This window comes from Notothenia rossii (genome assembly GCF_949606895.1).
Source record: "Notothenia rossii genome assembly, chromosome: 8".
NCBI lineage: Eukaryota > Metazoa > Chordata > Actinopteri > Perciformes > Nototheniidae > Notothenia > Notothenia rossii.
The window spans coordinates 22,016,915-22,044,793 of NC_136906.1; the positions used below are offsets into that span (position 1 = coordinate 22,016,915).

The following is a 27,879-nucleotide window of genomic DNA, read 5'->3' on the forward strand; positions in this document are numbered from 1 at the left end:
GAAGACTTTTGCATTTGTTCGACTATTCTTCTGTACAACAATAGACGTAGTATAAACGGTTTGAGAAAAAATGACATTTTATTGAATCTGCAGAATAATAAGTACAATTTGATGTGCTGTAACAGGGCAACGAGATGATATCAGGTCCTTAATTCTGACTGTATCCAGAATGAGTTTTAAATACACGTGTATGTCAATGTGCATATGGTATCTTTATTTTTTTATTTAAAAAATAACAAAATTATACAAAAAACAAAACAATTTAAGATGGAATGCACAAAATGGTCTGAATGCTAAACCCGATTGTGGATTACATGATTTCACTCCGCAAAGTCTACAGTATATAAACCAGTATCATAGAAGCGGGGAATGATTTATTAGAAGCGCAGGAGCCTACGATGAAGGCTGAAGTAAAGAGGGGTCTCAGCAGACAGATGGAAAGGGTACTAGACAGAAACTGAATGGAAACAGGGTTATGATATGAGGTTACAGTTCAGTAGATGAGTGATGCCAGAGCAGAAGAGCAGTATTTGGCGCAAGTGGTTACCCCTGACTAATATCCAGGTCAGACAAACAACTTGCCCTGCCTCACAGCCTGGGAGATACAGAGCGTTGGATCAGCACTCTGTCACCCCCTCCCAGCACCGCATTCTTAAATCCCCAAATGCTCATATTTGACTTAACAAACCCATCCTTAACGACACTTACTCAACACTGGCCCGTCTCTGGCCACTTTTTCTACTTAATCCAGAAAACAAAGTGTCCAAATCCAAGCCCCTTGAGACAACATACTGTTTTGATTGGATGTAATCCGCCGAGTAGCTTTGTTTTTAAATATATCTGAGCAAACATCATCACCAGCTGGGAACAGCAATAGTTTCACTTGAAGCCCAACCACCAACTCTTCAGTTTACTCAAGAGAAAAACACAACCATGAGCTCTAAAACAGCTTTCCCATCAAGCATCTGTTTTGCAAATAAACTTGTCCTATTGTCAAGTGTAGGTCAATGCAAATTACAGGCATACATACAGTGTGTTCATTGTGTTTGGTGTGTTTATCAGGTGCTATTTTCGGATTTATTGTTCAGCACTGTCACAATTAATCACATTAGAAAGTTAGAATGTTATTAATGTTCAACACCAACTTGCACCAAACTGTATTTTTTCACATTACGTCCCCTCAGCCACATTCACAAAAAAATATGAACCACTCTAATCTGCAGGCAAGCTACTTCCCAGAGCACCATGACCTGTAAAAACATGTCCCTAACTTACCTTTATGATACATATACAATTGTACAATGTAATCTAGCTACATAGTGAGAGCCTTTTTTCTTTTAATAAAGCTGAACTTTTTTTCCGCCACCCCCAACCCACCTTAGAAACCGCCCTGATCGCTCATGTCTGTGACAGTCACAGTGCATCACAGGAGAAGAAAACAGCAAGAAAACGGGGGGAGATGTGTATGGCCAGGGAGGGGCCTGTGAGATTATTTACACCACTGAGTAATGGTCAATATCTTTTTTTAAATCATATAAAAAAGGTCCTCACAGAAACAAAGTATTTAGAGTGAAGGAATGATACAGCATTTCTGTGTAATAGCCAGCAACTTAAATGCTTGATTTTGTGTTTATGAACCAACATCCTTTCAATCTTTTTTGACCAACACTGACCAGATGCTCGTAAGTCTCGGCAGATTCAGTGATCAGATTTTGGGATTCACCTGGCAGGTGGACAGAACAAAACTTTGTGTCTGACATCGTTGCTCAAACCCTGACAGGCGGGTGACAGGCCCTGGGTTTAGGAAGTTTTAAAGACCGGGGCTGATTTTAAACGCCATTTGGTAACATGATTCTCTTTTTGAAACTCCAGAATATTAAAGAGCATAAACGAGAATCCACTTATCAGAGACAGGCATGAACATGCAAGCATTTGGATGATTTTTTATCCCGGCTGCTAGCACCGGTCTGACCTGAAACTGCAGGTTGAAAAATCCCAAAACTGATCTAATACCACGACCACACAAGTCTGCCTTGGTTCATAAATCGAGTTGCAGGTTAATTAATTAATTTGATACACTGACTTTTTTTGGAAAATAATTATTTTACAATAACAATAACAAGAAAGGCAAAAAGAAAGAACAGCATGAAAACAACATTTACCACAGCCAAGGATTTGACAATTTCTCTCACATTAAATGGAAAACAAGAGGTTGGAATGTTCACTCACAAAAACAGTGGAATGATTGAAAAGGAAAGAAAAAAATCACAATATAGAGTTGTGCTTGGCCTTCTCTTTTATGAATGTGTTTTCTTGGTGATTTTGTAGCAAAAAAGGGGGAAGGACATGTTCCCATCTCCTTTTTCCTAACAGTATAACCTTGATCACCTTAACTTTGTGATTCACTCAGGACTGAAGGCATTCAGGCTGCAAAAAACAGGAATAAGGGTGCATCCACGCCGACTGAGGTGAAGTATTCAGTGTGGCTGCTAGAGATGGACTGATAATGTCCCCTAACTTGTCCCTGATCCCTCCTGTATCCGACGAGCCCGAGAAAGGCAACTACAGGAGGTGCTCTTCAGTTAGGCTACAATTCCAGTTTTACAACGATGCCCACAATGCAGTGCTGAACACGAGGGTGCCTACCCGAGCACACAATGGCGAGATGTGTGTCAATCGATAAATATATTAAAAACCTCTCTGTTAAGACTGATAACTGGCTGATTGGTGCAACAGCAACAGGGCTAGAGGTTAAAGGAATGTACACAAGTCAAACATATTCAAGCTTCTTTCTGATACACAGAGATTCTGCACTGTGTTTCCAGTCTGGCCAAGATCTAAAGATGCTAAATGAGAAAAAAACAAGCCTGTGATAATATGCCACACCCATCCACATTTATTAAACCTAATTTCTTTACAGAATAAACGTCTTCAGCTGTAGCGACTGACTCTCGAGGGAAAAGGGGATATTTGACTTTTTCTTCCTCTTAAGTTTTGCATGATGTTGTGCTAGGATTAAGTGCTATAGCTAAGATGGAGCTGTGTGGCATGGCATGACCCCTGCCATACTGCAATGAACTGTGTGTTTTATCCTTAAGACTTTCATTTTTCCACTTGAGACAGCACTTGAGATCGGAGCCAGGTTTGGGAAAAGACAAGAGAGGATGAGGAACATCCAAACAGAGACAGACTTCAGCACAGACAGACAGACAAAGAGGCAGGCAGACAGACAGAGAAGGACAGACAGACCAAAGGTAGAAGGTGTCTGTGGTGAAACAGTGAGAGTAGAGCAGGGACGCAGAAGGGGGGGTTGGGGGTTTCAGGGTCTCACAGGACAGATCAGGGAACAGGAGTAAAATCAAGAGGAAGCAGCTTTAAGATGAGATGGCACTGGGCTTTTCATTTCCTTCTTTCCCTCCCTTTCTCTACCTCCTCCTTTTTCTCTCCCTCTTTTTCTCTCCCTTTCACTCAGACGGCCTCCACGTAGTTGGCGGGCAGCATGCCCTGCTGGCCCGTGCGCTCCACACGGCCGTACATCCAGCCCTCGTCGATCTGCTGCACGTCTATGATCACATCTCCGTCCACGAAGGAAACCTCGTCTTCATCAGCAGCAGCGTAATCGTACACTGCCCTGTATCGCTTCTGTGGAAAACAACAGGTACTTCAGTTAGTTCCCCACGACACAGGTACGCTACGGCTAGAATCTTCTATGTAAGAGTGTTTTTTGTACCTTGAAAATGTGGCTTACATACTTTTAAAGTTTTAATCGTCCAAACAAATCCATTATGATTTCCTTAATAGTACAAATAAGAAGGGATAGAAGGCTAAAACAATATTCGACAAGACAAGCTTAAGACTTAGATGATTATCCACAAAGTGAATCTATCCCTGAATAAAGACAATTTGATCTGACTAAAACACATCCAACTTTTTCTTGAAAAAATCTTTTGTTGTTAATCGGAAGATCTGTAAACCTTCATTCTTCCAGAAAGAATCATGCAACAGTCTTGTGTTAACCAAATAAGTGCTCATTAGTTTAATAAGCATAGAAAAAGCAATACAAAGTTGCCAACTGAGTCATTAGTTCAGCTCTACTCATTAATGCAAAGAACGAAGTGTTGGCAGGATTTCTTTCTGTTTAACATTTATTTACAACATTCTTTTCAGGTTTTGAATTCATCAAGGTGTCAGTTTGTAATTAGAGGAGGACTTACCCCAGAGCTGGGCGGGGGGGCGGCGGCCGCCGGTTGCACGGGTTCAGGAGCCTGCTCATAGTGGAAGTTCGGAGAGGCTGCAGGCGGCTGGAAAGCTCCTGGTGAAGCACGAAGGAAAGTGGACGGCAGGTCAATAGCTGCACAGACATCTGATGTACTGGGAACTACACTGTTTATTTGTGGTAGTAGAATAAGGAGTTCTATTCATATGAAGCATAAGCAGGTATTTAGTCCTGTCTGAGCACTGCATTGACTCTTCGACAGCCATTCAGTGACTCTGGGTATTCTTGTAACACATCCTACTAAACAATATCTCTCAAAATGAAGTGTATCATGCTAAATACAAACAGCAGGTACATTCAAATACTTGGCTGTAACCTTTCCACTGCCTTCCTTGTACCTCAAGTGTAACTCTAACAAAATATTCATAATTATGACTTAAAATAGGCCAGTTTTCAGCAAACCATCTTTTTGGCTTGAGGGATAGCCTTAGATTAAACATGTATCGTCAGATTATGCTTCATTAGAATTACTTTCATGACTTTTTAATAAAGCAATTTCTGCAGCAATGCAGATAGTTAACGCAGAGGAGGGAAAAGAACAAGTTACAACTAAGATCCTTAAGCGGTGTAACGAGGCAACACCCAGCCTGGGAGCTCACTCAGCCTGTGGGCGGGCTGGAGCCAAGCACAGACAAGGCAAGAGGCTTAAAGAAACATGTAGATAGGCCTACTCGCTGTACTTTACTCAGAACATGAAAGCACTCATTCGGCCCATTCCTCCAGGTTTGAAAACAGAGACCTCCTGATAGGCCTAACATCAGAATCCATCTAGTATCTTGTATGAATTGTGTATAATGTAATGTTTATACAGAAAGTCATCTTTAAGATTCTGTTTTGTTTGGTTAGTGAAAGTTAAACATGCATGCTTATAAATGTTTTTTTGTTATTTTTTAAATATAAATAAAATATTTATTGTGGTTGTGTGTTAGAAGGGATACCTGGGCTTGGGTTGCTCGGCTTCTGAAATGGAACCTCTCCTCCCATCTTCCTCTTCTCAAAATCCTCATGGTACTTAATCTGCAGGAGACAAACGGGTCACATTTAAAGATGGAGAATACACAAATCTTCAAAGCTTCAAATCTACAGGTGAGGAGAATATCTTTCCAGGAAGCTTTTACAGTCTGCAGTTCATTGTTCATCCACCAGAGGTCTCCCACTTGCCCTCCAGCACCCATGTGTTTGTGGTGATAGGTGGGGCGCCATGCCCTACGTGCAAGCATAGCCTCGGAGTCGGAGAGCAGCTTGACACCGAGAGGAAATTACATGTCAGCGGCCGGAAGTATTGCGAGCTCAGAGTTTCATAGCAACCCTCGCTGACACATCAGGAAGAACAGGTGAAGTGAAAAAAGGGAAACGACTTGAGGCTTGAGGCTTTGGGTGAGAATGAGACTGCGAGACAAAACGGTGAGAGGAGAAGAAGGAGGCGGGTCATATGACTAAGCATAGCAAGAAGCAACTATAATCATGTTCATTACTACCCTCTTAAGTGGAACTGTCCTTAGAGCTTCTTTTTTTTTTATCCTGAAGTTATTAACAGAAAAGCACCTGCACTACAGTTCCAGCTACAAAGTTCTTCATCAACCTACAACCTCTCCAACTGAGCTCCCAGAGTTACAACATGAAACACTGGTGAAACTGAAACAAAGTGACTGCTCTATGACTGCACTAAATAAGCCGTCCCCCTTATTACCAGGCTGATAACAGACTGACTCACAGTGCCTCGGTCAAGATTTACAACCCTGATGCTGTCCACACACACAGCCGCACTCAGAGAGCCACTGTGCCGCCGGCGTTAGCGAGGAGTGTGTTCTCAGAATGGATGACAGTGTTTGTGCAAGGACAGTGAAGCGAGGGACTGAGAGAACACAGTGACTGTCCTCAAGTGCAATATGCTAAGTGAGAGTGTGTGAGGGAGATTATTTTGGTTTGTTTTGAAGGAGCAGATTGAACAGATGGTGTGTGTGTGTTTGGTGTGTATATGTGTGTTTGGTGTGTTTACACTTACAGGAAGTGCCCAGGCTATTGATTGAACTAAACCCCCCCCCATACTATGGTTCTTCTCAATCTTAGCTGTATGAACCAATAAAAAGTAGTTGACCAGAAGTGAAAACCAGGCAAAAAAATAATGAGATACAAGTTGGGACAAGTCAAAGTGAAAGGATTGACATAGCTGACATTCTGGTGAACGTCAAATATGCTTTTTAGTTTTAGATAACAACTCAATCAGTCATCACATTTTAGCCTATTTGAGCTATTTTCAGTATTACAGAATTAGTCACCAAGTCCGGTGTCCAATGTCCTTTTTGAGTGATCAGATCTGCATAAGATTTGATCTTATCCTTATCTGGTGGAACACAGGTTGAATGATTATGAATGCAGTTTTGCTATTTCTAGAGAGTGCCTGTTTTAAAGTCAATCTGCAGCGCCCAATTAGCAAACATATAGAAAGCTTTTTTTAACATTGTAGAAGCACAATTGTCCGAATGAAAGATAGAGAGAGATGGACTGAGCTCTGCAGCAAAGAAAGATTATGGTAACATTTTGACTTTTAAACTACATTTTTCTATAATATGGCATGTTGATGTTGTCACAGTTGGTGTTTAGTGACGTCAGGGCCGTCTTGTTATTCTCTCATCTTAACCAAAAAGGTTGTTGACGACATAACTTTTCATAGTCGAGTTATCATAAGGAGCCCAGGTGTCGACCAAGAGTAAAGAGTCATGAAAAAGACTTAACAAGAGAGGCAAGTTAGGACAAGTAAAGTGAAAAGCTTAACATTGCTGACATTCTGAAGAGCGATGTGTTGCATTTCTTTAAGTGTGCAGGAAAGAGAAAGAAAAGCGAGAAAGATGTAGCATTCATCCGGAGGGCTGGCCTGATGTTTGTCGTGATGCTCTAACCACAAGCAGAGGTTTTCGTTGATCAAGTCCGACTGCAAATGCATCACGATGCGCCCGATCCATCCCACAATAATGCCCTTCATCTTATCTTGATGTGGCATTTGTGCACACCGCCATAAATATTACATTCCATGCGATGCCTTCTCTGTCTTAACTTCCTTGTTTCTTAGACATGGTAAAAGCTTTCATCACACGAAAGCAGTGATTACCCATCACCCTCCACACTAATTATGCCATTAATAATAAGCTGGCTATGTGTGATGACGTACGCTTTGTGTCAGAGTCTGTTTAATGCGGGGGGGAAAGGCCTTTGCAGCTGACTTAAGCAGTCTGAAGGAAAAAAAGGTAAACAATGCATGCCTTTCTACATCACTGCTCTGTATTTACAGAGAAATGGCAAATCAATAACTGGAGCTGAGGGGGAGTGGAAGGGAGAGTGGAGGAGAATCATCTATGTGGAGAGTGATTTGAGGAGAATTCCATTACTATGAATGAGGAGCGGCGTGAGCAGAGGAAGCCTGACATTTACTGATGTCACTGTGACCAAGTGGGACGATGAAAGATACATGAAAAAAGCAACATGAAAAAGATTCTGAACATGATTATCTTTTTCTGCTAAAGCTCTCAGAGATGAGGTAAAACAGGTTCAGCCAATCTCAGAAAGCTAAATACATTTGTATTGAACTCATATAGACCAAATGTTAAGGACCATTTTGCCAAAGAGATGACAGTGAGATAGAGAAACAAATAAACACACACCAATGTTTAGTCTTTGTCAAAATACCTAAAGATAAGAAGCTCTTCTGTTACGAATGAGGGTTCATTTACTTGATGAATGTGACGCTGACACTTACATTGCTGATTTGGTTCTGCGATTTCTTAATTCTCTGCAACTCTGGAGTGTCTGTGACCACGCTGAAACCTTTCCCTTTGTTCTTCTCAAAATCCTCCCTGTAGCGAACCTGCAGAACAAACGGAATTCATGTTAGAAACAAAACAAGTGTTTAAAAAACATGGAAGGCAAGCGTGCAATATGTTAGCTGAAATAAATATGTACAGCCAGTTATAATGCGTTTGTGAGTAAACAAGGAAAATCCAACAAACGCGCGCAATGATTATTTATAGATGCTCTGACCTAGATTCTTTCAACATATACAGATTACAAATCATGTCTTGCTGATATTTCTCTGCTTGTTTGAAATACATGTATTATTACGTAATGCTCTTCATAATATATAATGTAGTTAATAAAAGTATATACACAAATAAATAATAAAGAAGAATAGTCCAGCTTATCAATCAATCAACCTGAGTTTTATTTATTGGACACTATAAAGGATTATATTTAGCCAAATAAAGTGTTTTAAAAGGGAATAAATAAGCTGAAAGAAAAAAGTTTTACGGCTATCTTTTTTACAAGTTAAAACAATTACACCAAAATGCTGAAACATCAACTCTAGTGAAAAGAAGCACATTTCTCATTATGAAAGTATTTCCTTGACTGGGGTTTGCCATACAATTCCAGCCCATATTTAATGTGCTTCTATTAACATGTTGACCTTACAATCCCAATGTTCTTCAAAGACACAGAAGATGAACAATTCTTATAAAAACTATGACTGAAGTAGGAATTAGCAATGTATGTGTGCGTGAGTGTGTGTTATAGGATTGCAAGCAAAGTAAGGTTGGCCCAAAATCTATTGTGTAGTCTTTTGTGGCAACGTTCACTTCCTGTTTGCTGTGAGGGCCTTACATACAGGACGTGGTACCAGCAACCATATATGGTCATAATGAGAGGTAGTGTGTAACAAACGCTGTGTACGTCTATGTTTGTTTGTTCCCAACCTCCCCACCCTATCCTGACCTAAGGGCAGAGGAGGAAATGTCCAGCCCATGCAGCGAAAGATGAGTATCACAATGCACAAAGCCCCCCCCCCCCCGCCCTGTGGCTGATCTCCATATTCACAAACTAGTTTACAAACCTGAAACAGGAAGTCAGGTGCAGGTTTTATTTTTGAAAGACAACAGCTACACACATTTCATCTCCCTGGCACGTGCTATGACATTTCAACATGACACATTTTCTGATTCTACCTACCCTCGCCGACTTAACCCTTACTCCATGGTGACTGCACCAATTTCCTGCTCCCCTCCCAGAATTTAGTCTGCCTGCACAGAGCATTACCAGGAAGCAAAGCTCCCTCCCTCCCCGTTTGCTTTCCCCTCCCTGCCGTCCACATAATGCCTGACACTGCTGAACAGACTGCTGACCAATCCTCCTCTCCTCTCCTGACCTGACAGGGCTGTGATTCACAGATAATGTGTGTGTTGGTGTGTGATACGTTCATATGTGCCGTGACGACCACTGAGAAATTGGGTGAAAACTATGGCTGATCCTTATTCCACGGGAAATTATACACGGCCCTCAAGCCTGCGCATAAAAGACAAGTCATGACGAAGATGAATGTGGCCATGACACATCTTTGTCCTTCATTCTCGCTCCGCTCTCATCACTCAGCGTATGATCCTCCCCCTATTTGTATTTCTCAGTCTATCTCCTTTGTCTTTTTGAGGTCTATGCAACAGCTTCTTCTCCTCCAATCATGCCTCTGCTTCTTTCCCCACCCACATTGCCTTCTCTCGGCGCTCCGTTTTCATTCATTCATATTTTACGGCCTCAACAGCGACAGAGTTGTCGATAGAGCCGGAGCTCTTCCTCATTATAAATCAGTCTCTCTGCTTCTATTTGCATTCCTCTAGCTTTCCTTCCTCTAGGGATTTACTTTTATCTCTTCCTTTCACCCTGCACTCCTCCTTTTCTCTTTCTGTTGGTGCCTTCCTGTCTCTTCTTTTTTTTCTTTCGCTCATGTGCGCCTGATTGCTCTCCCTCTCCTCCTCCCAAATTCGTTCTTTATTTCTCTGTCTTTCTCTCCGTGTTGTTTCTTTCCGTTTCCCCATGCAAAGTCTTGTAATGAGGTGTGACAAACCTCTACCCTGCTACCATAGCAATAGGGTTCCCCTAGCAACGCAGCGGCGGTATTAGTGAGGGGTTAGATGGCCACATTGCTCCACAAACACCTTCAACTTCCTTACGCTGACACAAACACATTCAAGAAGAATAACCATAACACTATAGCACACAAGCATCATGGTTCAAGAGGCTTGAATCATCCAGACACAACTTAACTCAAAGAAACGTTAATAGTGTTACAAATTTCATTTGATTTTGAAAAACGCTTCTTCTATAGTTTACGGTACGTTTTTTTTAACCTGTTAAGCCCCATATTTTTTTTCACGAAACTGGGTCTCAGGGCTTCTTAACATTTAATAAACTATGAATGTGTCATACTCACTTAACGGGAAGAAACTCAGCTAACTGACGATACGAACCATTTTTACCGAAACAAAACACAAGTCTCACAAGAAGCGTCTAAATTAGCCCTGAGCGAAAAAATGCTACCGCACTTGGCACAGAACTCAAGGTATACATACTTTATTACTTATCGGATCTGCACAAACAAGATATTAGCTAGCAAGCTGAGATTCCACAGATTCTAGAAGTAATAGTATCCTCACTGAGCGATCAGAACTCGCGATTGGGAAGCACACACAGACATCACAACACGTAGCTTTATGGAGCACAAATGGGAGAAATGTCTTACCGTTAGCTGTTTCTGATCAAAAGTTGTGTTCAATAGCATTAAAACGAGAAAAACGCGGCTGAAGGTTAATCCATAGGTTAATCCAATGTGTCTGTGTCACTTTGAAAGGATTACTGATAATCCATCATTCCATTTTTCTGTCAAAAACTGAGTTTTCATATTAGCTGCTATGATAGCTACGAGAGTGTATGACAGCTTCCTGTTTTGGGTATTCTGGCTACGCATCACTCTCACTCCTTATTTGGTAACATGTAGGTGGATTTAGGAACTTCGCTGATACAGGGTACTTATATGTTATAGTTTGGATTCCTAAAAGCTTTTAGTCTACTATCCCATCATTCAAGGGTGGTTTTCATGTTTTTATTTTGGACGGACACTATACTATATTGATTCTGAATGTTCTACATCCAACTCACAGGTGTATCATTGCTTTGAGAACAAAGATTATGAATATACCCCTTTTATAAGTGAAGTTATAGTCATTTGTTCTGGGAATGTCATTTTCGAGCCTATGACCTGGAAAACAGGCTCGGGGCTTAACAGGTTAAGGGTCTATTTGAAACAAGCAGCCCATTACTATTCAATTTCTTTATACCCAAAATCATCTTTGAGCCGTTCTTATCAAGCGAGGACTCTGTTTACTTTTACTGTGTTATCTTTTTGAAGGGAACTTCTAGATTTTGTATCTTTTGAGACTAATCTACTCCTTTAATGCTGATGTTATTTTTAGTGACATCATAGTTTCCTGTCTACAAATACCACTGTGCTAACAGGACTGCTATAGAGAGTGCTTAGGTCTTTATTCCTGATTACACAAATCCTTCAGCATCACACACAAACATCTTCTGTCTGTTGATAATCTCATTGTTGGGCCTGACTACGATAAACCATTAGTATAATATCTGTCTCTTGGTGCGTGCTCGAGGGTTTGTTGGGGGCTGTTAGGATGCTTGTAGAAAAACACCATCTGGCCCTCAATCCCTCAGTTATCCCCCTCCCCACATGACCACTGACCCAGCCCCAATATATACACACACACACAGACACGGGTTCATCAGTAGTGTTTGAAACCCACACCCAGATAAGACGAGGGGATGTGCTTTCTTTGATAAGCCCTGCCTGTTCTCTGGGTAACACTCTCTTCTACGACATGCTGAGAAAACAAGCCTCTCCTTCAGCTTTCCCCAGAGGATGCTTCCAACATCCAGATTTATACATCAGTCCCTCCAGGAGCTTGCCGAGCTTTTGAGTGATTAATGAGGTCAAACATGACTGAATTTGAGGGGTCCTTCCTGCTGAATTGTGCTAAAACCAGGATATGTGTGGATTTTTTCGTTAAAATGCTGCATGTGGCTTCTTCTTCTGTGGTTACTTTAGTGATCACATTAGTAGATACGTTCCAAGAACACTAAAGGAACACACAAGGGACATTCTGGCATGAAACAGAGAAGTGAAACCTCCCAACTGCCTTCAGTGTTGAAGCCTGGCTGCCTCAACTTTGCCAGCTCTTATAACATCTTATACAGTTTATCGTTATCTAAAAAGATTGTTGAAAGTCTGTGAGTACAAATCTCTCTGACTCCATCAGAGCCATTTTTATCAAGGCAAGAACACATGACCCAGTTCAGATGGATATTTTGGTCTGATGAGATTTTTTTACAAATTGGATAATATATATTTGGGTCTTTGTTATTAAAGCTTCTGGAGAGCCATAGCAGTGTTTTTCTGTGGTTACAAAACAGACCGGGGACCTAAGACTGGGGGCTATTTGAAGAAACATAGGTTTAGAGGTAATTTGGCAGGATCCATGATTAGACACGTGGGTGGTCCTGCAGTAGAATGCACATTAAAAAGGAAACAGATCAATGTAATAGTGCAATGTAATCATAGTGTAATGTAATGTAATAGTGTAACAGGGCCACAGCAAACATGGTATGGTATGAACAGCACAACATTTACTAAAGGCCATAATGTAGTTTGCAACCATCATAAAAAGACATCTGAATTACCACCAGACAGTTTAACGCCGCTGAGAGCAGCAGTGTGAAACCCGAGGGCTGTAAGAGTACCGTTTAAACTAGGATTATTAAATTATCATTAATTATCCATTGTATATAAATGGCAAACCCCACCTTAAATTCTGTGCTCAGGCAGAATACTGAACTCAACTGAAAGGCCTGACTTCTGCCACTTTATTCATAGTAGAAATGTAAATGAGCTTGAAACTAGGAACATTTATGCAGCAACTCTTACGTAAGAAGGGTTCTTTTTTTTTTTTAAACTGGCGATTAAAGGAAATGGAAGTGACTGCATAACACATTTAAGCAATATCCTATTTGATATTTCCAACTAGTGTTTTTATTTAAAGACTGAACAGATAACACAGGAAGCTGGCTAGGGATCCAAAGCTACAGTAACTGAACCAACCTTATTGTATTAGGATTGCTCCTCGCTGGGGTTTTGTGTCAAACATGAAGCCACATTTTATTTGTTCTTGGTAGAAATGTTTACCTATTTTTGTCTCCAGAACATCCTAATTATTCTATTATTACATGATCATTGTCCCTCCCTCTCACAAGTCTCGTGAATCTTTTGTGTTTCTTGTGAATTAATTTCCCACTTGACTTATTGGGTCTATCTTCCAACTGTGTGTAGGCACTTACTTTGAATTTTAAAAAACTTGAATTAAAGTGATGGTTTTACCTGGAAGTTGGCTTTTAGAAAGTAATTACTCCCAGATAAATGTTTTGGGTTACCTTAAAAGGTAGAGTAGGTAAGAATGGAGAAACCACCTTGAGTGCGCTAGAATTTGAAAGTACGCTGCCGAAAAAAAATGCCCCTTCCTTCAGACTTCCTTACAGAGCCCCTCCTCCAACACAAGGACGTGCACATGACCAATGAGGGCACGAGATAAGTTTGTGCACGAGATGGAAGGCTGACAGGCAGGTAGGCCATCCAGCCTACCTGCATTTAATGTATTCATTGCTATCGGGATGTTAAGAGCATTCCATGGAATATAACAAAAAGTGTTTCTGAAGTGAATTACCTACCCCACCTTTAAGTCATGCAATTGGTGTTAAGCATGTCCTTCTATATCGTCCTTTATGGAACAATGAGAAGAAACAATGTGTGTGTGTGTGTCTGTATCTGTTTCAAAGCCATGAGAGGCTACTAGCAGAGAGAGAAAGAAAGCTACCTGGCTCTGCATCTGGCTCTGCTGTTTGAGGCGGAGGTTCTCTGGAGTGTCAGCCACACAGGTGAAGTTTGACTTGGGGTAGTGTCTGAAAAATAAGCAGACAAAAAAGCAAAGAATGTCAGTACACAGTAAACACATACAGGCAGATGCCAGCTTTTTACCGCTGTGACGCCCAAGCCTCTAAGAGAATAAAACAGCATAACTCAAGCAGTGTGCAGTCTGTGGCCCCACAGTGAGGGTATTTGTTATTCAAGGTGGTCCTGAGGTTGAGTTAGGAGCCCCTGTAGACAAAAAGCATGTCAGTATAACATACAATGCTCTGTTAGTGGGAGCCAAGGTAGCCTGAGAAAGAGGAAGTGCAGGGAGGGGCTGGGTGGGGGATGAGATGCTGCAGAGTTTTGGGAGCGAGCCATAGCAGGTGTGGAAAAGGAAGGACACACACACACACACACACACACACACACACACACACACACACACACACACACACACACACACACACACACACACACACACACACACACACACACACACACACACACACACACACACACACACACACACACACACACACACACACACACACACACACACACACACACACACACACACACACACACACACACACACACACACACACACACACACACACACACACACACACACGAAGAGAAACAGCACGCAACAGACACAGCAACGGGGTCAAAGAGACAGTAGGGGAGTGGGAATGATGTCATGGGCAGCCCCTTCCAGCAGAGCGTGTAAGCGCGGCCTTTTTTCTGAATGGATTCTGGGAATGTTCTTGACAGTCACAGAACCATAACCACCCAAACCTTGTGGTACTTGGGAGAAACAATTCTGCCTGAAAAACAAATGTATTATATACACACAAACACACACACACACACACACACACACACAAACACACACACACACACACACACACACACACACACACACACACACAAGTAAGCAACCATGCACCACTGTACAAGAAGCATGCTTCCAAAAGCCATTCATTGCATGTCTACTTATCGATTGCCTTAAATGCTGTCAGTGGTTTGTCCGTGTAAGGCATAAGTGAGTGATTTAAAACACTGGAGGCTTCTGGGCACTAGTAGCCTTCAAGGCCACTAATAACATTGCCTGCCAGTTCAGAAGGATCCTTAAGGCAGAAAGAAATGCATGGCTTCAATCCAGGAGAGGAATATTCCTCACAGCTCATATGGACTGCAGTTCCCAGCATGCCTCAGGGTGCTGTGTGACCTCAAAAATCCTCAACCACTCCCTGTAACAGTATGTAACCCATTAAGGCAATATGTTTACATGGTCAAAACACTGAATTAGCATTCATCCTGATGTGATTAAGGGATATAACAACTTTAACAAAGGGATTGTGGTTCTACTTAAAGTACTGTTTAAAAAAAAGAGAGGAGCCACAACCTAAACAACATTTCAAAGAGTGGGGAGAAGAACATAAATGCAGCTGGAGAAGATGATTGAAGTGTTCAAGCTCTGTGATATACAACAACCCCAAGCACTTGATCCCTGCTTTCATCCACACAGACGCATGCAGGTGTGTGCACGCTGACACTCGTCTTTCACAACTGCTAACTCTCAAACGCTTATTTTCCTGAAAGGGCAGCTATCCGCAACATTCAGACGTTGTGTTTTGCTAGCTGTCGGGGCGGGGCAGGCTGGAGCAAGCTGATCAAATAATGCAAATGAAGCTACTCTTTTATTGCTGTGACATATCTAATCACAGAGGTGCTTCAAAGAGCAGACACACCACTCTGTTTTATATGAACATCACCAAGTCTTATCTGTCTTAAGGATATATTACATCATGCAAAAACAAGGATAGATGGCAAACAAATCTACACTTGGTTATCTTTATGTTTTTTAGGCAGGTCAATTTCCCATTGTCCATTCATTCATGAGGGTGATTTGATTCTCAACTATTTTAAGTCTAAAGGCTTATCAATGCTCACTGGCCGTTTCTGAACACTATAGATGCATCTAATATACTACATATTTGTGTCGAGACTCGAGAGCAACACGAAATTAATCTAAGTGATTCAGATTTAGCAAAAGTCTCTAAATGATTTCCATAAGTGTTGCTCCTTTAGTCTATTTTTATCTCAATGTTTTGGGTATGATCCCCTTTCTCAAAGCCAGTTACCTAATAATGATGTAAATATGTATCTGGGTTGGGTGTGTCTGGTTTGTGGTGGAAACACACTTCCTTTCACAGAGCATCACTGTGTCTAAAACCCCCACTTCTCTGAAGCAGAGGGGTGTGCGTCCAAGGTACACACCCTCGAAACCCGCATATATGTTAACAGCAATCCTGTCATCATCGATGTGTCCTTAGAAACCATCATAGCACTTACGGGTCAGTAAATTGCTACACAAACAAACACACAACAGGGTTGAAGATTTAAACTTAATGACTAGGTGGGATGGTGAAGTGTGTGTCTTGAGTGTTTGAAACGACCATGCCTGCGTTTTGGTTGAGGCAATGTGTGAGTCACAAGAACACTCATCTGTCGGGTTGCATAACAAGGTAATAAGTTGCAGACGTGAGTGGGTGACACATGCACAAACTCAGTTAGCCCCGGGAACGCTAAAAGGGAGGGATCAAAATGGAGGGGTGAGTGGGGCACGCATGTGTAATCGCAAACAGACACACACAAACCGCCTACTGTGCAGGAGGAGAGGCCTGTTTGCATAGAGGGACCAGGAAATGTTGAGGCTGGCTTGACCCTGTGAGACCTGGAAAGGTTGTAATGCATCATTCAGAGGGAACATTTCATCTACATGTCAAATCTGCACTAGGGCTGTGCAATTCATCGTATTTGAATCTCGATTACGATTTTGGCTTGCAACGATTACGAAAACAATGTAATGGAAATAAAACGATTTTTATATATATATAAATGTAAATAATTTTTTTATTTTATTGGTTTTTCAATTGAATTATAGTTCAAGTTCAGGCTAATCAACTGTTAAAAAAATACTGTTCACATATTTTTTTTTATGAATGGATGTTTTCAAAGTAAATGGATAACCGTTTTTAATAATCATGATATCAATTATTGACCAAAATAATTGTGATTATGATTTTTGCCATAATCGCACAGCCCTAATCTGCACAGAAGTCTCGTAAAAAAACACACATCACAGTAGAGGAGCTGTAGTTGGTAGAGGCAGCGTTGAAAGCAACAGGCAGAACTATCTGCTGTACGGTGACTGGTATTATCCATTATACAAAGAGGCTCATATATCTTTCAATTATGTAAAGCTCTTTCTCAGGCTAATTATATACATACAGCAGCTCAGCCCAGGAAGCACTGTCAGGTCACATTGTAAAAGTGGCTTTCATCTTGACTAACTATTTATCAACAAATGATTCCAGACTGTGTTAAATGGAATAAAACCAACAGGCATCGTCTGATTAATAACACTAACTCAAGACATTTGTGACAAGCTTTAATAACACCACATTGATGTTTAATTTCTGGACTATCAGTGATTAAGGTAGCGCCCTCCAATATCTCCCACGGTCTCCTTGGGAAATGAAGAATGTTATCTCTTCTCCTAAATCTCCCACAATCCCTTGTGACTTTAGGATCTAAACAGGGATGGGACTATCAGGGAAGAGGTGGGTGGGAACACAGTGAAAACAAACAACGCCTATATCAATTACTGAGGGCAAATATAGAAGAGTAATGATAAAGTAGCTATCCCACAGAATAATGACAGAGACCATGGCCTGAATTCCTCTCCTGAAGCGGGAGGCTCTTCCACTTATGATGTTTACTCCAACAAGGCTTGTTTTAAACAAACGGAAGGAGGCATAATAAACAGGCTCTGAAGGGCCTTGCTTCTGCTGGCGAGGGGAGCAAAGGGAGCATTGGAGGCAGGAAAGGGAGAAGAGCAAGAAACTGTAGTCCGTGGAGACAAAGGTGACAGTATGACGAAACCTGCTGTAGGGGGAAACACCTTGAAGTGAAAGAACGGAGGAAGGAAGGTCACAGAGAGATTTCAGGCTAGAGATGGTTACTATTACAAATCATATTCAAAATACAATACTTCATCAGCACATAGGTCATTGAGCTTGTATGCTTTATTTAGGTGAGGATGGGTGGAGAAATACGGAGAATTTGCTGTGGTAACATTCAAGTTTATCATTAACTGAAATGTCAAAGCGACTAAGTAAACACCTGTAAGTGGTGAGCTAAGGGTGTAGGGCTTTTGTTGTTCAAAGATTAAGGGCGCTTATTAGCAAATAGAATCACTCTACAATAATAAAGCACCATTGGCCCTTTCCCAGGAGACAATTTCACATGTCAAAGAAAACATAGCATAGTATCTCTGCTACTTAACCAGTAGCACAAAATCAGCTGACAACATGCTAGCATACTTCGAGTTTCCACTAGGGCTGAGAATGCTAGCATGACGTCTTGATTTCATTTACTGCCAATAAAATGGCAGTTCAGGAGAAAAGGCAAAAGAGCTTTGACAGAACATGAACGCCTTTTCCTCTCTGCTTTCTTCAAACACACACACAGAGAGAGAGAGAGAGAGAGAGAGAGAGAGAGAGAGAGAGAGAGAGAGAGAGAGAGAGAGAGAGAGAGAGAGAGAGAGAAGTAATGGCAGAGGGGGATTCCATGGATTCCTGATGAGTCTTTAGTGTGAGTGCTGGGGCGTGAGTGGACATGCTAGTTTTCAGTGTGTCTGCCCGTGTCACTGTAGAGGAACTTTAGGAATTTCCTTTGTTGATACCCCCCCTTTCCCCACGGAGGGGGAGGAGGGAGGTAGGCACTTTCCCACACCACATATAGGCCCTCTCTCTAAGGGGGGGGGACGCTGTAATAGTCACTGATAAACAGCAGAGGAGGGATAGAGGGGCCTTAGTTGGGTTGCAACATGATTACACACACATTTGGAGAGTCTTATTTCCATCTGAGGACAGATGAAACACTGCTGCGGCTTTGGGATGCATGATGATAAACCATTTGAGCGTGAAAACATGAGACATGCTCACTGACATACACACAATGACAACTTGGGGACAACTTACGCATTGCAGTAAGGTCTCTTCTCGAAGCCTTTGTAATTCTTCATGTTTAGAGTCATTTTGCAGACCTCGCAGCTGAAGCATCCTTTATGCCAGTACTGTCAGAAACGAAGGAAAGAGAGATTTTAGACATTTATTTCACCTTCATTTTGGATCCAAAAAAGGCCACACACACATAAGAACACCCATACAGCAAAGGAAAGGAAGTGAGTGAGTGAGGCCAGAACTATGTTCTTTTCCCTTGAGGTTTCACAGGGACGTGAGCTTGATACAGACAGAAAGAATAGTGACTGTTAAGACGGTGTGGAAAAGAGCTAAGCAAAGTGGAAACACAGTAGTTTGTGGGGGCTTGAATTGTTACTATTAATAAGTAGATTGCTACTTCTATCATCTAGTCTGGGGTTTATCAATTTCCACACTTTTTTTTTGTGCCTGATGTGTGAAAACAAACGAAAGAAGTTACTTTCGCTTGGTGATGCAGGGACTGTGCTAGCTCTGCATGTAGCACCTTTGGACTCTGTGTGCTCTTCTCTGCAGGCCTGCATTTCCCAGTTCCATCTTCACGAGAAGCCATGCCTCTATCTCTCTCACTACCCTTTCTCCCTTCCTCCCACCCGCGGGCCCTCTCGCCTCCTTCCCTTTTCTCTCTTGGTACTGGGCTGCTCTGTGGCCTGAGGGTTCAAAGAGGGATTGAGGGAGGGAGGATCGGAGAAAGAAAAGTACTGGAAGGAGAGAGGAAACATGAAAGGAAGGAGCAAGAGGAAGGGAGGGGTGGGCAAAAGAGAGACATTGCCAGAGAGTGGAGCAATGATCTGGCTGCTCCTGCTATCGTCAAGGGAAGGGAGAAAGGAGTGCAAAAACAACGAAAGAGAGAAAATGGGGGGGAAATCAAGACGGAGTCCTTATTAACATGGCCTCAGGGTGATCGGGCATTACGCTCATTCTTTCTCCCGCGCTTTATTCACTTCTACACTAATTGCTCACACACACAATATAAACATTTTCCAAACAGCACAGAAAATATGACTCAAAACAGAGAAACTGCACATCAAAGAGCAAGCTCACTTTCTCAATGTCTCACTCACTAACACATGCATGTTTGATTCTACACAGTGTTCCTTGGGTAAGACCCATCCATTTATGATAATACAAATAAATAAAATGTTTTGATAGATACTGTAGTATGTTTTACAGCACGGATAAATCACCAGGATGTCGACGGTGAAAGCTGCAGATGGACAGTAGACACAATCATGGTGGACTAGATATAAGTACAAGTGGGGCTGCAAAATAAGTGACAGACAAGGAGATGTGTGGAAGGAAGATTTCATTTAATTAACACCTCAAAGTGTCCTTTTTTGCAATATAGGGCCTTCAATCATGACCAATAAAGCTTCTCTTTTTTTATAAAGCTGGTTTTATATTGTACCACGTATCAAGCTTAAGCTTAAGTGTATAATGTCTATATGTCATATGTTTTTCAAGAGGAATGCAAAGCTGCGAAACAGATATTCCGAATGGAATAAGGTAGTTAGCCTCAATGCGGTTAGACAACCCAAACATATGTCAACACTTTATTCCCGGGACATTGTCTGGAGTTCGTAGTAGAACTAGGTAACAACAGGAAAACGTAATGTTAAACTCATATGCTATAGCCAGATGGAACTATTTGTAATCCAGACTAGATCAAACGTTTGTTGTACTTGTATGATCAAGAAGTGAGAATGCCAAATCACATGATTGCTTCCCCAAATCTGTAAGTGCTGTTGCAGCTGGTACTTGCTCCATTGTGAAGCTGCCTATATGGACACAATGATGGCAGCACTATTTATGGAAACATGACCAAACCCAAAGCACAATGGGCATAAGACTTTTTTCCTTTGGCTTCAGGCTGGTTTTAAGAACAGTCTTGTCTGTTCTGTCTGCTTGGAACAGACCACCCAAGGTGGTGTTCAATGACCACAGGCAAGTGTTTGCACGTTTGACTTGGGTGTTTGTTGCTGTGGGCCAGCAATATTGTTGTAATGCATACAAAAGAGGAGGCTCACAGCAGAGACCAAGCCTGGGCACTGCTCAGTGGAGCTGTGATCAACAGCCAAACACACTGGGCCAAGCCTTCCAATCCAAACTGCTTATCCCACGACAACCCATCGGGGCCTGAGGGACTTGCAGATGGACACATCATGTTACTTTTTCCACTGCTCTCCCTCTCCATTGTTCTGGCCAGTACTGCAATGGCACATCTCTACAAACAACAGCACAGTGTAGGCAGATTCCATTTCCTCCAGCTTCTTGCTCATTTGCAGCTGTGGTGGCTGCCATCTTTGCATGCAAACCGTCTGCTTCATCTACACAGCGTAATGTTCTCCACAGACTATTATCCCCTTCTCCATGATGACCAGGGATAAGCTAACACAGTGTAATGTTAACAGGAGTAGTGTGGATGCAAATGCGTTTAGATGAAATGTGAGCCTATCAGCTGAGTGAGCTTGGACTTTGACACGCGTGTTGTTTCCCTAAATTAAATATTGACCTTGGGTTTACTCCAGTGACCAAGCCTGCTGAAGTCAACTGTTTAGCAAACTATTCCAACCTGCTAACCCCCATTTTACCAGGACAACCCTTGTCATCTTCATGTTGATAACACAGGCCCTCTCAGGTGAGCAGATATCCGGCTAAACAGCCTTTTGGAAGAAGCAACAACAAGCTAAACACAGGTGCCAAAATGCACTCAGGCCACATGTGGTCACTACATCTGGTGAAGTGTGTTTATATTCAATTGAAAGTGCATTTTCACTGACAAATTAAAAAAGGATCTCCTGGTGAACTTAGTATTATTTATTCAGTCAGTATTTAGCCACTTCTTTTTTGTGTATTCGGAGGGAGGTCAAATATAATCACAACATCAGATTTTCACTACACAATTGTTCTTACTTGAAGGATTTAAGACGGCGATATTATTGAAGTGCCTATAGAAATGTTGAAATAATAATAATGCTGTCAGTCTAACTTATTTAGTTAATTCTGCCTTTTGTCTCTTTTTTTAGCAAGATGTCACATTTAATACTAATCTAAGGCCAAGCGTGAATCGCTAATCATCTCATCTGAACTTAGATACAATCTTAAAATACAGTATCAAGTAGGAATATGATGGTCTGGGACTTATACTGATGCCAAAGGGAGAGGAAGGGAAAAGCAGCAATGTAGGGGTGGGAAACATCCCAAATGTGTGTTCCAGAGGCCATCCAGCACTTATCCTCCTCTAGATCCAGGAAAACCTGGCCCTTGGGTGCCGAGACAGGATCTGGCATTCAGCTGGAAAATGAGGACACTGCAGAGACGGAGCCCTAGAAATAAAACACCCATAAAAAATAAAAAAACAGCACTGTCTCCCTGAATCAGCGCAGCCCAAGGGCACATGTGTAGCCGCTTGTCTATACGTGTGTGAGTAATAACTGTGTGTGTACATATGTGTAGTTCTGTATGTAGGTTATAAGTCTCGATGAATGATGCATGCATGTAAGCTGGGATGCAAGAGTCCAATCAAGAGCAGAAATGCTCAGTCAGCCTCACCGCTCCCTCTTGGTGAGAACCAAATACAAGTTAGCCTGGATAAAAACCCTGTGGCCATTTGTAGACTCCATGTTTATGTGCACACACATCAGACACACAGAGGGACAGCTAGTAAGAGTCTGAAAATAAGCATAGTCTGACGCTAACTACTGACTGATAAAGGGACTGGTTTAAGGCATTCAAATGGTGCAGGGTTGTTACCACTTCCTTTATCTGTATTATTGTCTAATCCATACACGGTAGATTTCCTACCTCTTTTAGTGCACTAGCCACAGCAAAACAAAGCATTGTTTTGAAGAAGAAGGCGTACTGATTTGACCAGAAGCCTCCTTCCCAATATCGTTTTATTTTTAGATAAAAAAAGAATGGACTGAAGCTTTAAACTGTGTTAAGGGGATTTTCATGATCCAGTCATCTGTGAGTCACCAAATTAAGCATCAGAGGAACTTAGCGCCTTATAGTAGTGAAGCACATCCCTAGGGGTCCTTCTTTTTTCTAGATCAGTAGCAGTTCCCTTCAATAACTTTGTGTCATGCTTCAAGAGACCATTAGGCCCAATGCTCCAAGGAGGCTCTCATGGCTCTTGGACTCAGAAGTTTGTTCTAAACCAAAGGTGGCTAGATAAATACAAAAGATCAGCAAACACACGCACAGTAAGGCATTACAGCAGCTTACTATGTGTATGTGTGGAAGTTTATTCTTGCGTAAGACAGTACATGCCTAAAGACAAAGTAGCCACATCTGGCTGGTGCTGCTAATAGAGGAAACTAACTCATTAAAAGCATGCTGGTTCATTATTAGCCTACCTGATGCCATTCATTTCCACCCATGCCAAAGGCTTGGTTGCTGGTATGCAGGCAGACAGTGATTTGAACAGACATACTAGGAAAGAGTGGAGAATGCACTTAACACACTTTCAAAACCACTCCAATCTGTGATGTGCACTTTAGTAAAATACACCGTACAGACAAAACATTAGTAAAAGAAGAAAAATAACATAAGCACAGTAAAGGTGAAATGTCAATCACTTCTGGTGTGTTATAAATGATCTGTATGAATTCATTTTAAAAAACATGGTATCATATTGCCATGTCGTTTGGCTAAAATGATCACTTTCCGTTGGCCTTCTACGCATTTGCTTAAGGCAAAGCAACAGAACGGCCAGATTGTTGGTCCGGGAAAGCAAACATGTCGACGAGTTCCTTTTTCTGATAAAAGGCACAAAGGAGAAGTACCTGGCTGCTCACTGTGGAGTCAACACGTCAGGTGATTTTAGCAGTCATATGTGTTTTTGAGTCATTGAAAGGAGGTGGCTGGATACATTCCTCACCTCTTGTGGCTTAAGGACAACATGATTCAGCTCTAAACATAGGCAAGGCGGTAGACAAATTCTTCTAAAATCGGAGTCAGAGGAAATGAGTTTGAACTGGATCAGCAGAAGGAAAAACCCCATTTTACAAAGGAAGACTGGTTGTAAAATAGCTCTATTTGCACTATACTAAAATAAAAACAGAAAGGAATATATCTCATACGATGAGATAAAAACATTTGTGATTTTGAATAAGCCCATTTTAAGGATTTATTTCACATGACTAAGCATGATGTAATCACTCGTGCTGTAAAGACTGTTCTGAGCTGCACAAATCTCATACTGTACTCTTCCGACCTTTAACCCTCTTTTGCAGCAATTTCCTGGGATTGAAAGGCAGCAGCACAATTGGGGCACACATCTGAACCAGAAACCCCACACGGAAGCCAAATAACACAGCAACCAATTTGTTAGCTAAATAATAAAAATGAACCCGAGTCAATTGTAACTGTGAAAGCTAGAGTACCGAATGACCGTATGTGTCGGATACATCAGAGTGTGAAGCGAATGGTGTATGAAATCTGATTTCTACACACACTTTGGTTCATGCCAGCTGTGTCTGAACATTTGAGATCATGTGAACCAAGAAGTGCAGTCCCTTTTATTGCTACCAGCTCAACTCAAAGACTAAATTGAAAAAAAAGCTAGCTATTGAAATTGTTGGTTCAACATAAGTGAAGAAAACCAAGACAGCAGAATCATGAAAACAGTGATATTTCTTGTCTGTCTGCATTGTAAAAGCCTTCACTGCTGATATCAGGAAAATAACCTCCGGCTGGCTTTTTTCCATTCATCCTTATTTCTTTTGACCTTTTCCTCCACTGACAAGCTGTTTTGTATTGTGTCTTCTTATCTATGATACTTGGTGCCATGTGGGAGATCTTTTGTTTTGTAAAAGCAGCGTCTGCAACAAGCAAACAGGTCTTGCCTCAGAATGAATCTTACCAATAGTGTGTCCAAACACTTATCAAGATGTTTTGATATTTAACATCAAAAAGCCAAAACATGAATTCAAGTGCCGGAAGCAAATGTGTTTAGGCTTCATACTTGTTGAAGGATGAGCTTTCAGAAGAAGTCACTTTCTCACATTATTTATAGATTTTGAAAACACTATGTTCGCTGAAATAGTAGCTGATTTACCCACTCTGGACCCAGTTTGACAGCTTCAGAATTTACGGCACAATAGCACAGTTAAATATGAATACATCTGTTTCTCTTCAACTGCAGGTGGGGACAGGCTCTGGGATTCACACATGCAAAAGGCAGACAGCTCGCAGAGTTGAGTGTTTCAGTGAGAGATCAGCTTTAAGCGTTAACCACTCAACACGGATCTCTCAATTTATCTTGAAAATACACACTTCCTGAGTGCAGGAAATGGCTGTTAATCTTGTGACACACATACAAATCATTGCAATCCTCCAGACAATGCACATTAACCTAATATGAACATTTTTATTTTGAAGGGTTGCATTAAGGGCGCTGGTAAAAAAAACTACTTTATCACTTCCTTGTAACAAGTTTGTATTGGCTGGAGTTCAAAAGCAACAAAAACTAACCAAACTGATTTGAGTTTGATTTTATATCAAAAAACTACAGCTTAAAACTCCTTACTATCAACAGTCTCTTAAGAAATAAAGGAAAGCCAAATAACAAGGCTAACAGCTCAACCAAAATTCACTTCCTGTCTTTACATGTGCTCTGCTGCCCGCTCCCTCTGCTGGGCCCAGCCCTGCTATAGTGGAATGCAGCTGACAGACAAACAAGCCTCTGTGGCTCAAACTCTCTGCCCCACAGAGGGGGATGTTATAGAAGAACACTGTCAGGTAAAGGTACCCATTCATCAGCGGCTCAGAATACCAATGGAGGAAGCGGGAGAACACTCAACTCCCCTCTGCCTTCACCTGAGCTAGCCTAGCACATGGAGAGAAAAAAAACAGCCAATGTAGCTGCTTTTAACAGAAAGAGAAGGGTAGTGTCTGTATGTGTGCGCGCCACGGAGATGGGGAAGGGTTGATTTTGTTGGCATGTCTGAAGGGGTGAGCACTGATGCGGAATGGCAGCGAAGACGGACGGCAGGCTACTCTCCTGTATGGGTTCAGAGCTGGTTCAGAGCAGCAGGGAGACGACACAGCAGGCCCCTGACAAGAGCACGCTTTATGGGAGTGTCTGTCTGCTGGAATGCACTCGGCTTCAGGCCAGATACCAACGCGTATTCAGGCTGTACTTGTGGCAATTTGGTTATCATTAATGCCAGTCTACTCTAACATGCTAACATGACTTGTATTTTTTTCAAGTGTGACAGGGATTCTGAGAAATAAATTCCAGTCCAGAGCAATTTGGGAAAACATTACTCATGGTGCATTCAAGAGCACATATTTGCAGAGAGAAATATTGCATTCAATCAAGAAGTGATGTTACTTTAGATAATGTGCTTTGTGTGCTCTTTCCCCACCATCCCTGTCAGGTAAGCAAGTCTCAACAGGGATTGATTTTCAATAGCCATTCAGACGTCTATTAGACAAATGATATACTTGCCCCAAGCACTGCTTTGGCCAAAATACATAAACACTACTCTTCATATGACAAACAATAGACCCCACCCAACTAGTAAAGTGAGTGTGTGTTACATGTATGTTGTTGCAAAATTACAGTCTGAGTGCAACAGCATTCAGTAAATGCAGGACTTATTTCACATTTCCCTCCAATGACAAGCTGTGATGAATCAATGTTAACTGGAATTGTAGCTCAGATGTGATCTAATGAGCTGGACATAGGAGTCCCTACGGATAATATTGATGAGATTAACACCTTGGCTGAGATTAACAATCTGCTTTTGACTGAAAAGTAATTGAGGCGGCTCCTCTAATGATCCCTGACTTGGATTAGCCTGTGAATTGGACACAGACATATCCAAATCTGACCATGCTGCCCACGACATTGGACTATTTCATTCCATCAAAAGTCATGAATCGTTAAGTATTTGTAAAAGGTAAATCCTACAACTAGATGTGTTGAGGTTAGAAACGTTAGCTAAACATTGGTTTTCTTCTAAGCAGATTCCAGCCAGGCCCAAACCAGGCTGTCGGAAGCACCGTGAGACGCTGGTTTTAGGGCGAATCAATACCGTAGCCTTGAATCATTGTCGAGTTGGAAAAAATATATATATTCTGTTCTGTTAAAGTTGTCCATTATCAACACGATATTTTGCTTCTAGTCCGCGCTCGGGTCTTGTGACATCGCCTCCCAGACGTTAAGCTAGCCGTTAGCTTGTCTTGCTAGCGAAATACCTGTCCTGTTGGGGTGTTCGATTCATTCACAAAAATACGTGAAGGGTGTCATTTTAGCAGAGCAGAATGCGTGTAGAAAACGTACCAAAGAATGTTGGGGTGTAAGGAGTATTTTTAAACAAAGAGTAAGAAGTAAGGCGACATTTTCACGTTCTTACCTTGTCCAGACAATTCACTTTTTCCGTGGGGTATACGACTAGATTACATCTGCCACACAACGGATTCATGTTGGAGGAATGCTCTTCTAGCTAGTTAGCACGGAAACCGCCGACGATACTGCTTTTAGCTTTATGCTGTCGAGTCCTCACTTCAAAAACTAAATATAGTGCACGATAATGATCAGTAACAGACCAACACTAATCTAGTTGTATGTAGAAAATCCAGGAGGTTGTTGTTGTCGTTGTAGCCGCACAGCTGGCTGTCAGTCCACTAACCAGACACGGAAAGCGCACTCCCGCTTCCCCCTCTCTCTCTCTTTCTCTCTCCCTCCCTCGGCGGCGCGTGTCCGAGCAGAAAGGGAAGAAGCAGTGTGG

The 27,879-nt window shown here is 41.8% G+C and overlaps 1 protein-coding gene across 1 annotated transcript; it reads right to left on the reverse strand.

Annotated features, from left to right (window-relative positions):
• Positions 1–59: 59 nt before the first annotated feature.
• On the reverse strand, positions 60–27,850 carry lasp1 (LIM and SH3 protein 1). The gene is made up of 7 exons (XM_079642687.1): positions 27,505–27,850; positions 19,121–19,215; positions 14,035–14,119; positions 8,031–8,138; positions 5,215–5,293; positions 4,215–4,312; positions 60–3,642 (listed from the first exon to the last, which is right to left on the reverse strand). Exons 1-7 carry the CDS (start codon positions 27,571–27,573, stop codon positions 3,469–3,471), a joined length of 708 nt encoding a protein of 235 aa, XP_079498813.1. The 5' UTR covers positions 27,574–27,850; the 3' UTR covers positions 60–3,468.
• Between the last annotated feature and the right edge of the window lie 29 nt (positions 27,851–27,879).

Coding starts and splice junctions, on each gene's coding strand:
- lasp1 (XM_079642687.1), bottom strand. CDS start 27,573: ATGAATCCGTTGTGTGGCAGATGTAATCTAGTCGTATACCCCACGGAA. Junction 4,313..5,214: donor GCCGAGCAACCCAAGCCCAG/GTATCCCTTCTA, acceptor GTGCTTCACCAG/GAGCTTTCCAGCCGCCTGCA. Junction 3,643..4,214: donor CCCCCCCGCCCAGCTCTGGG/GTAAGTCCTCCT, acceptor TGTTTTCCACAG/AAGCGATACAGGGCAGTGTA.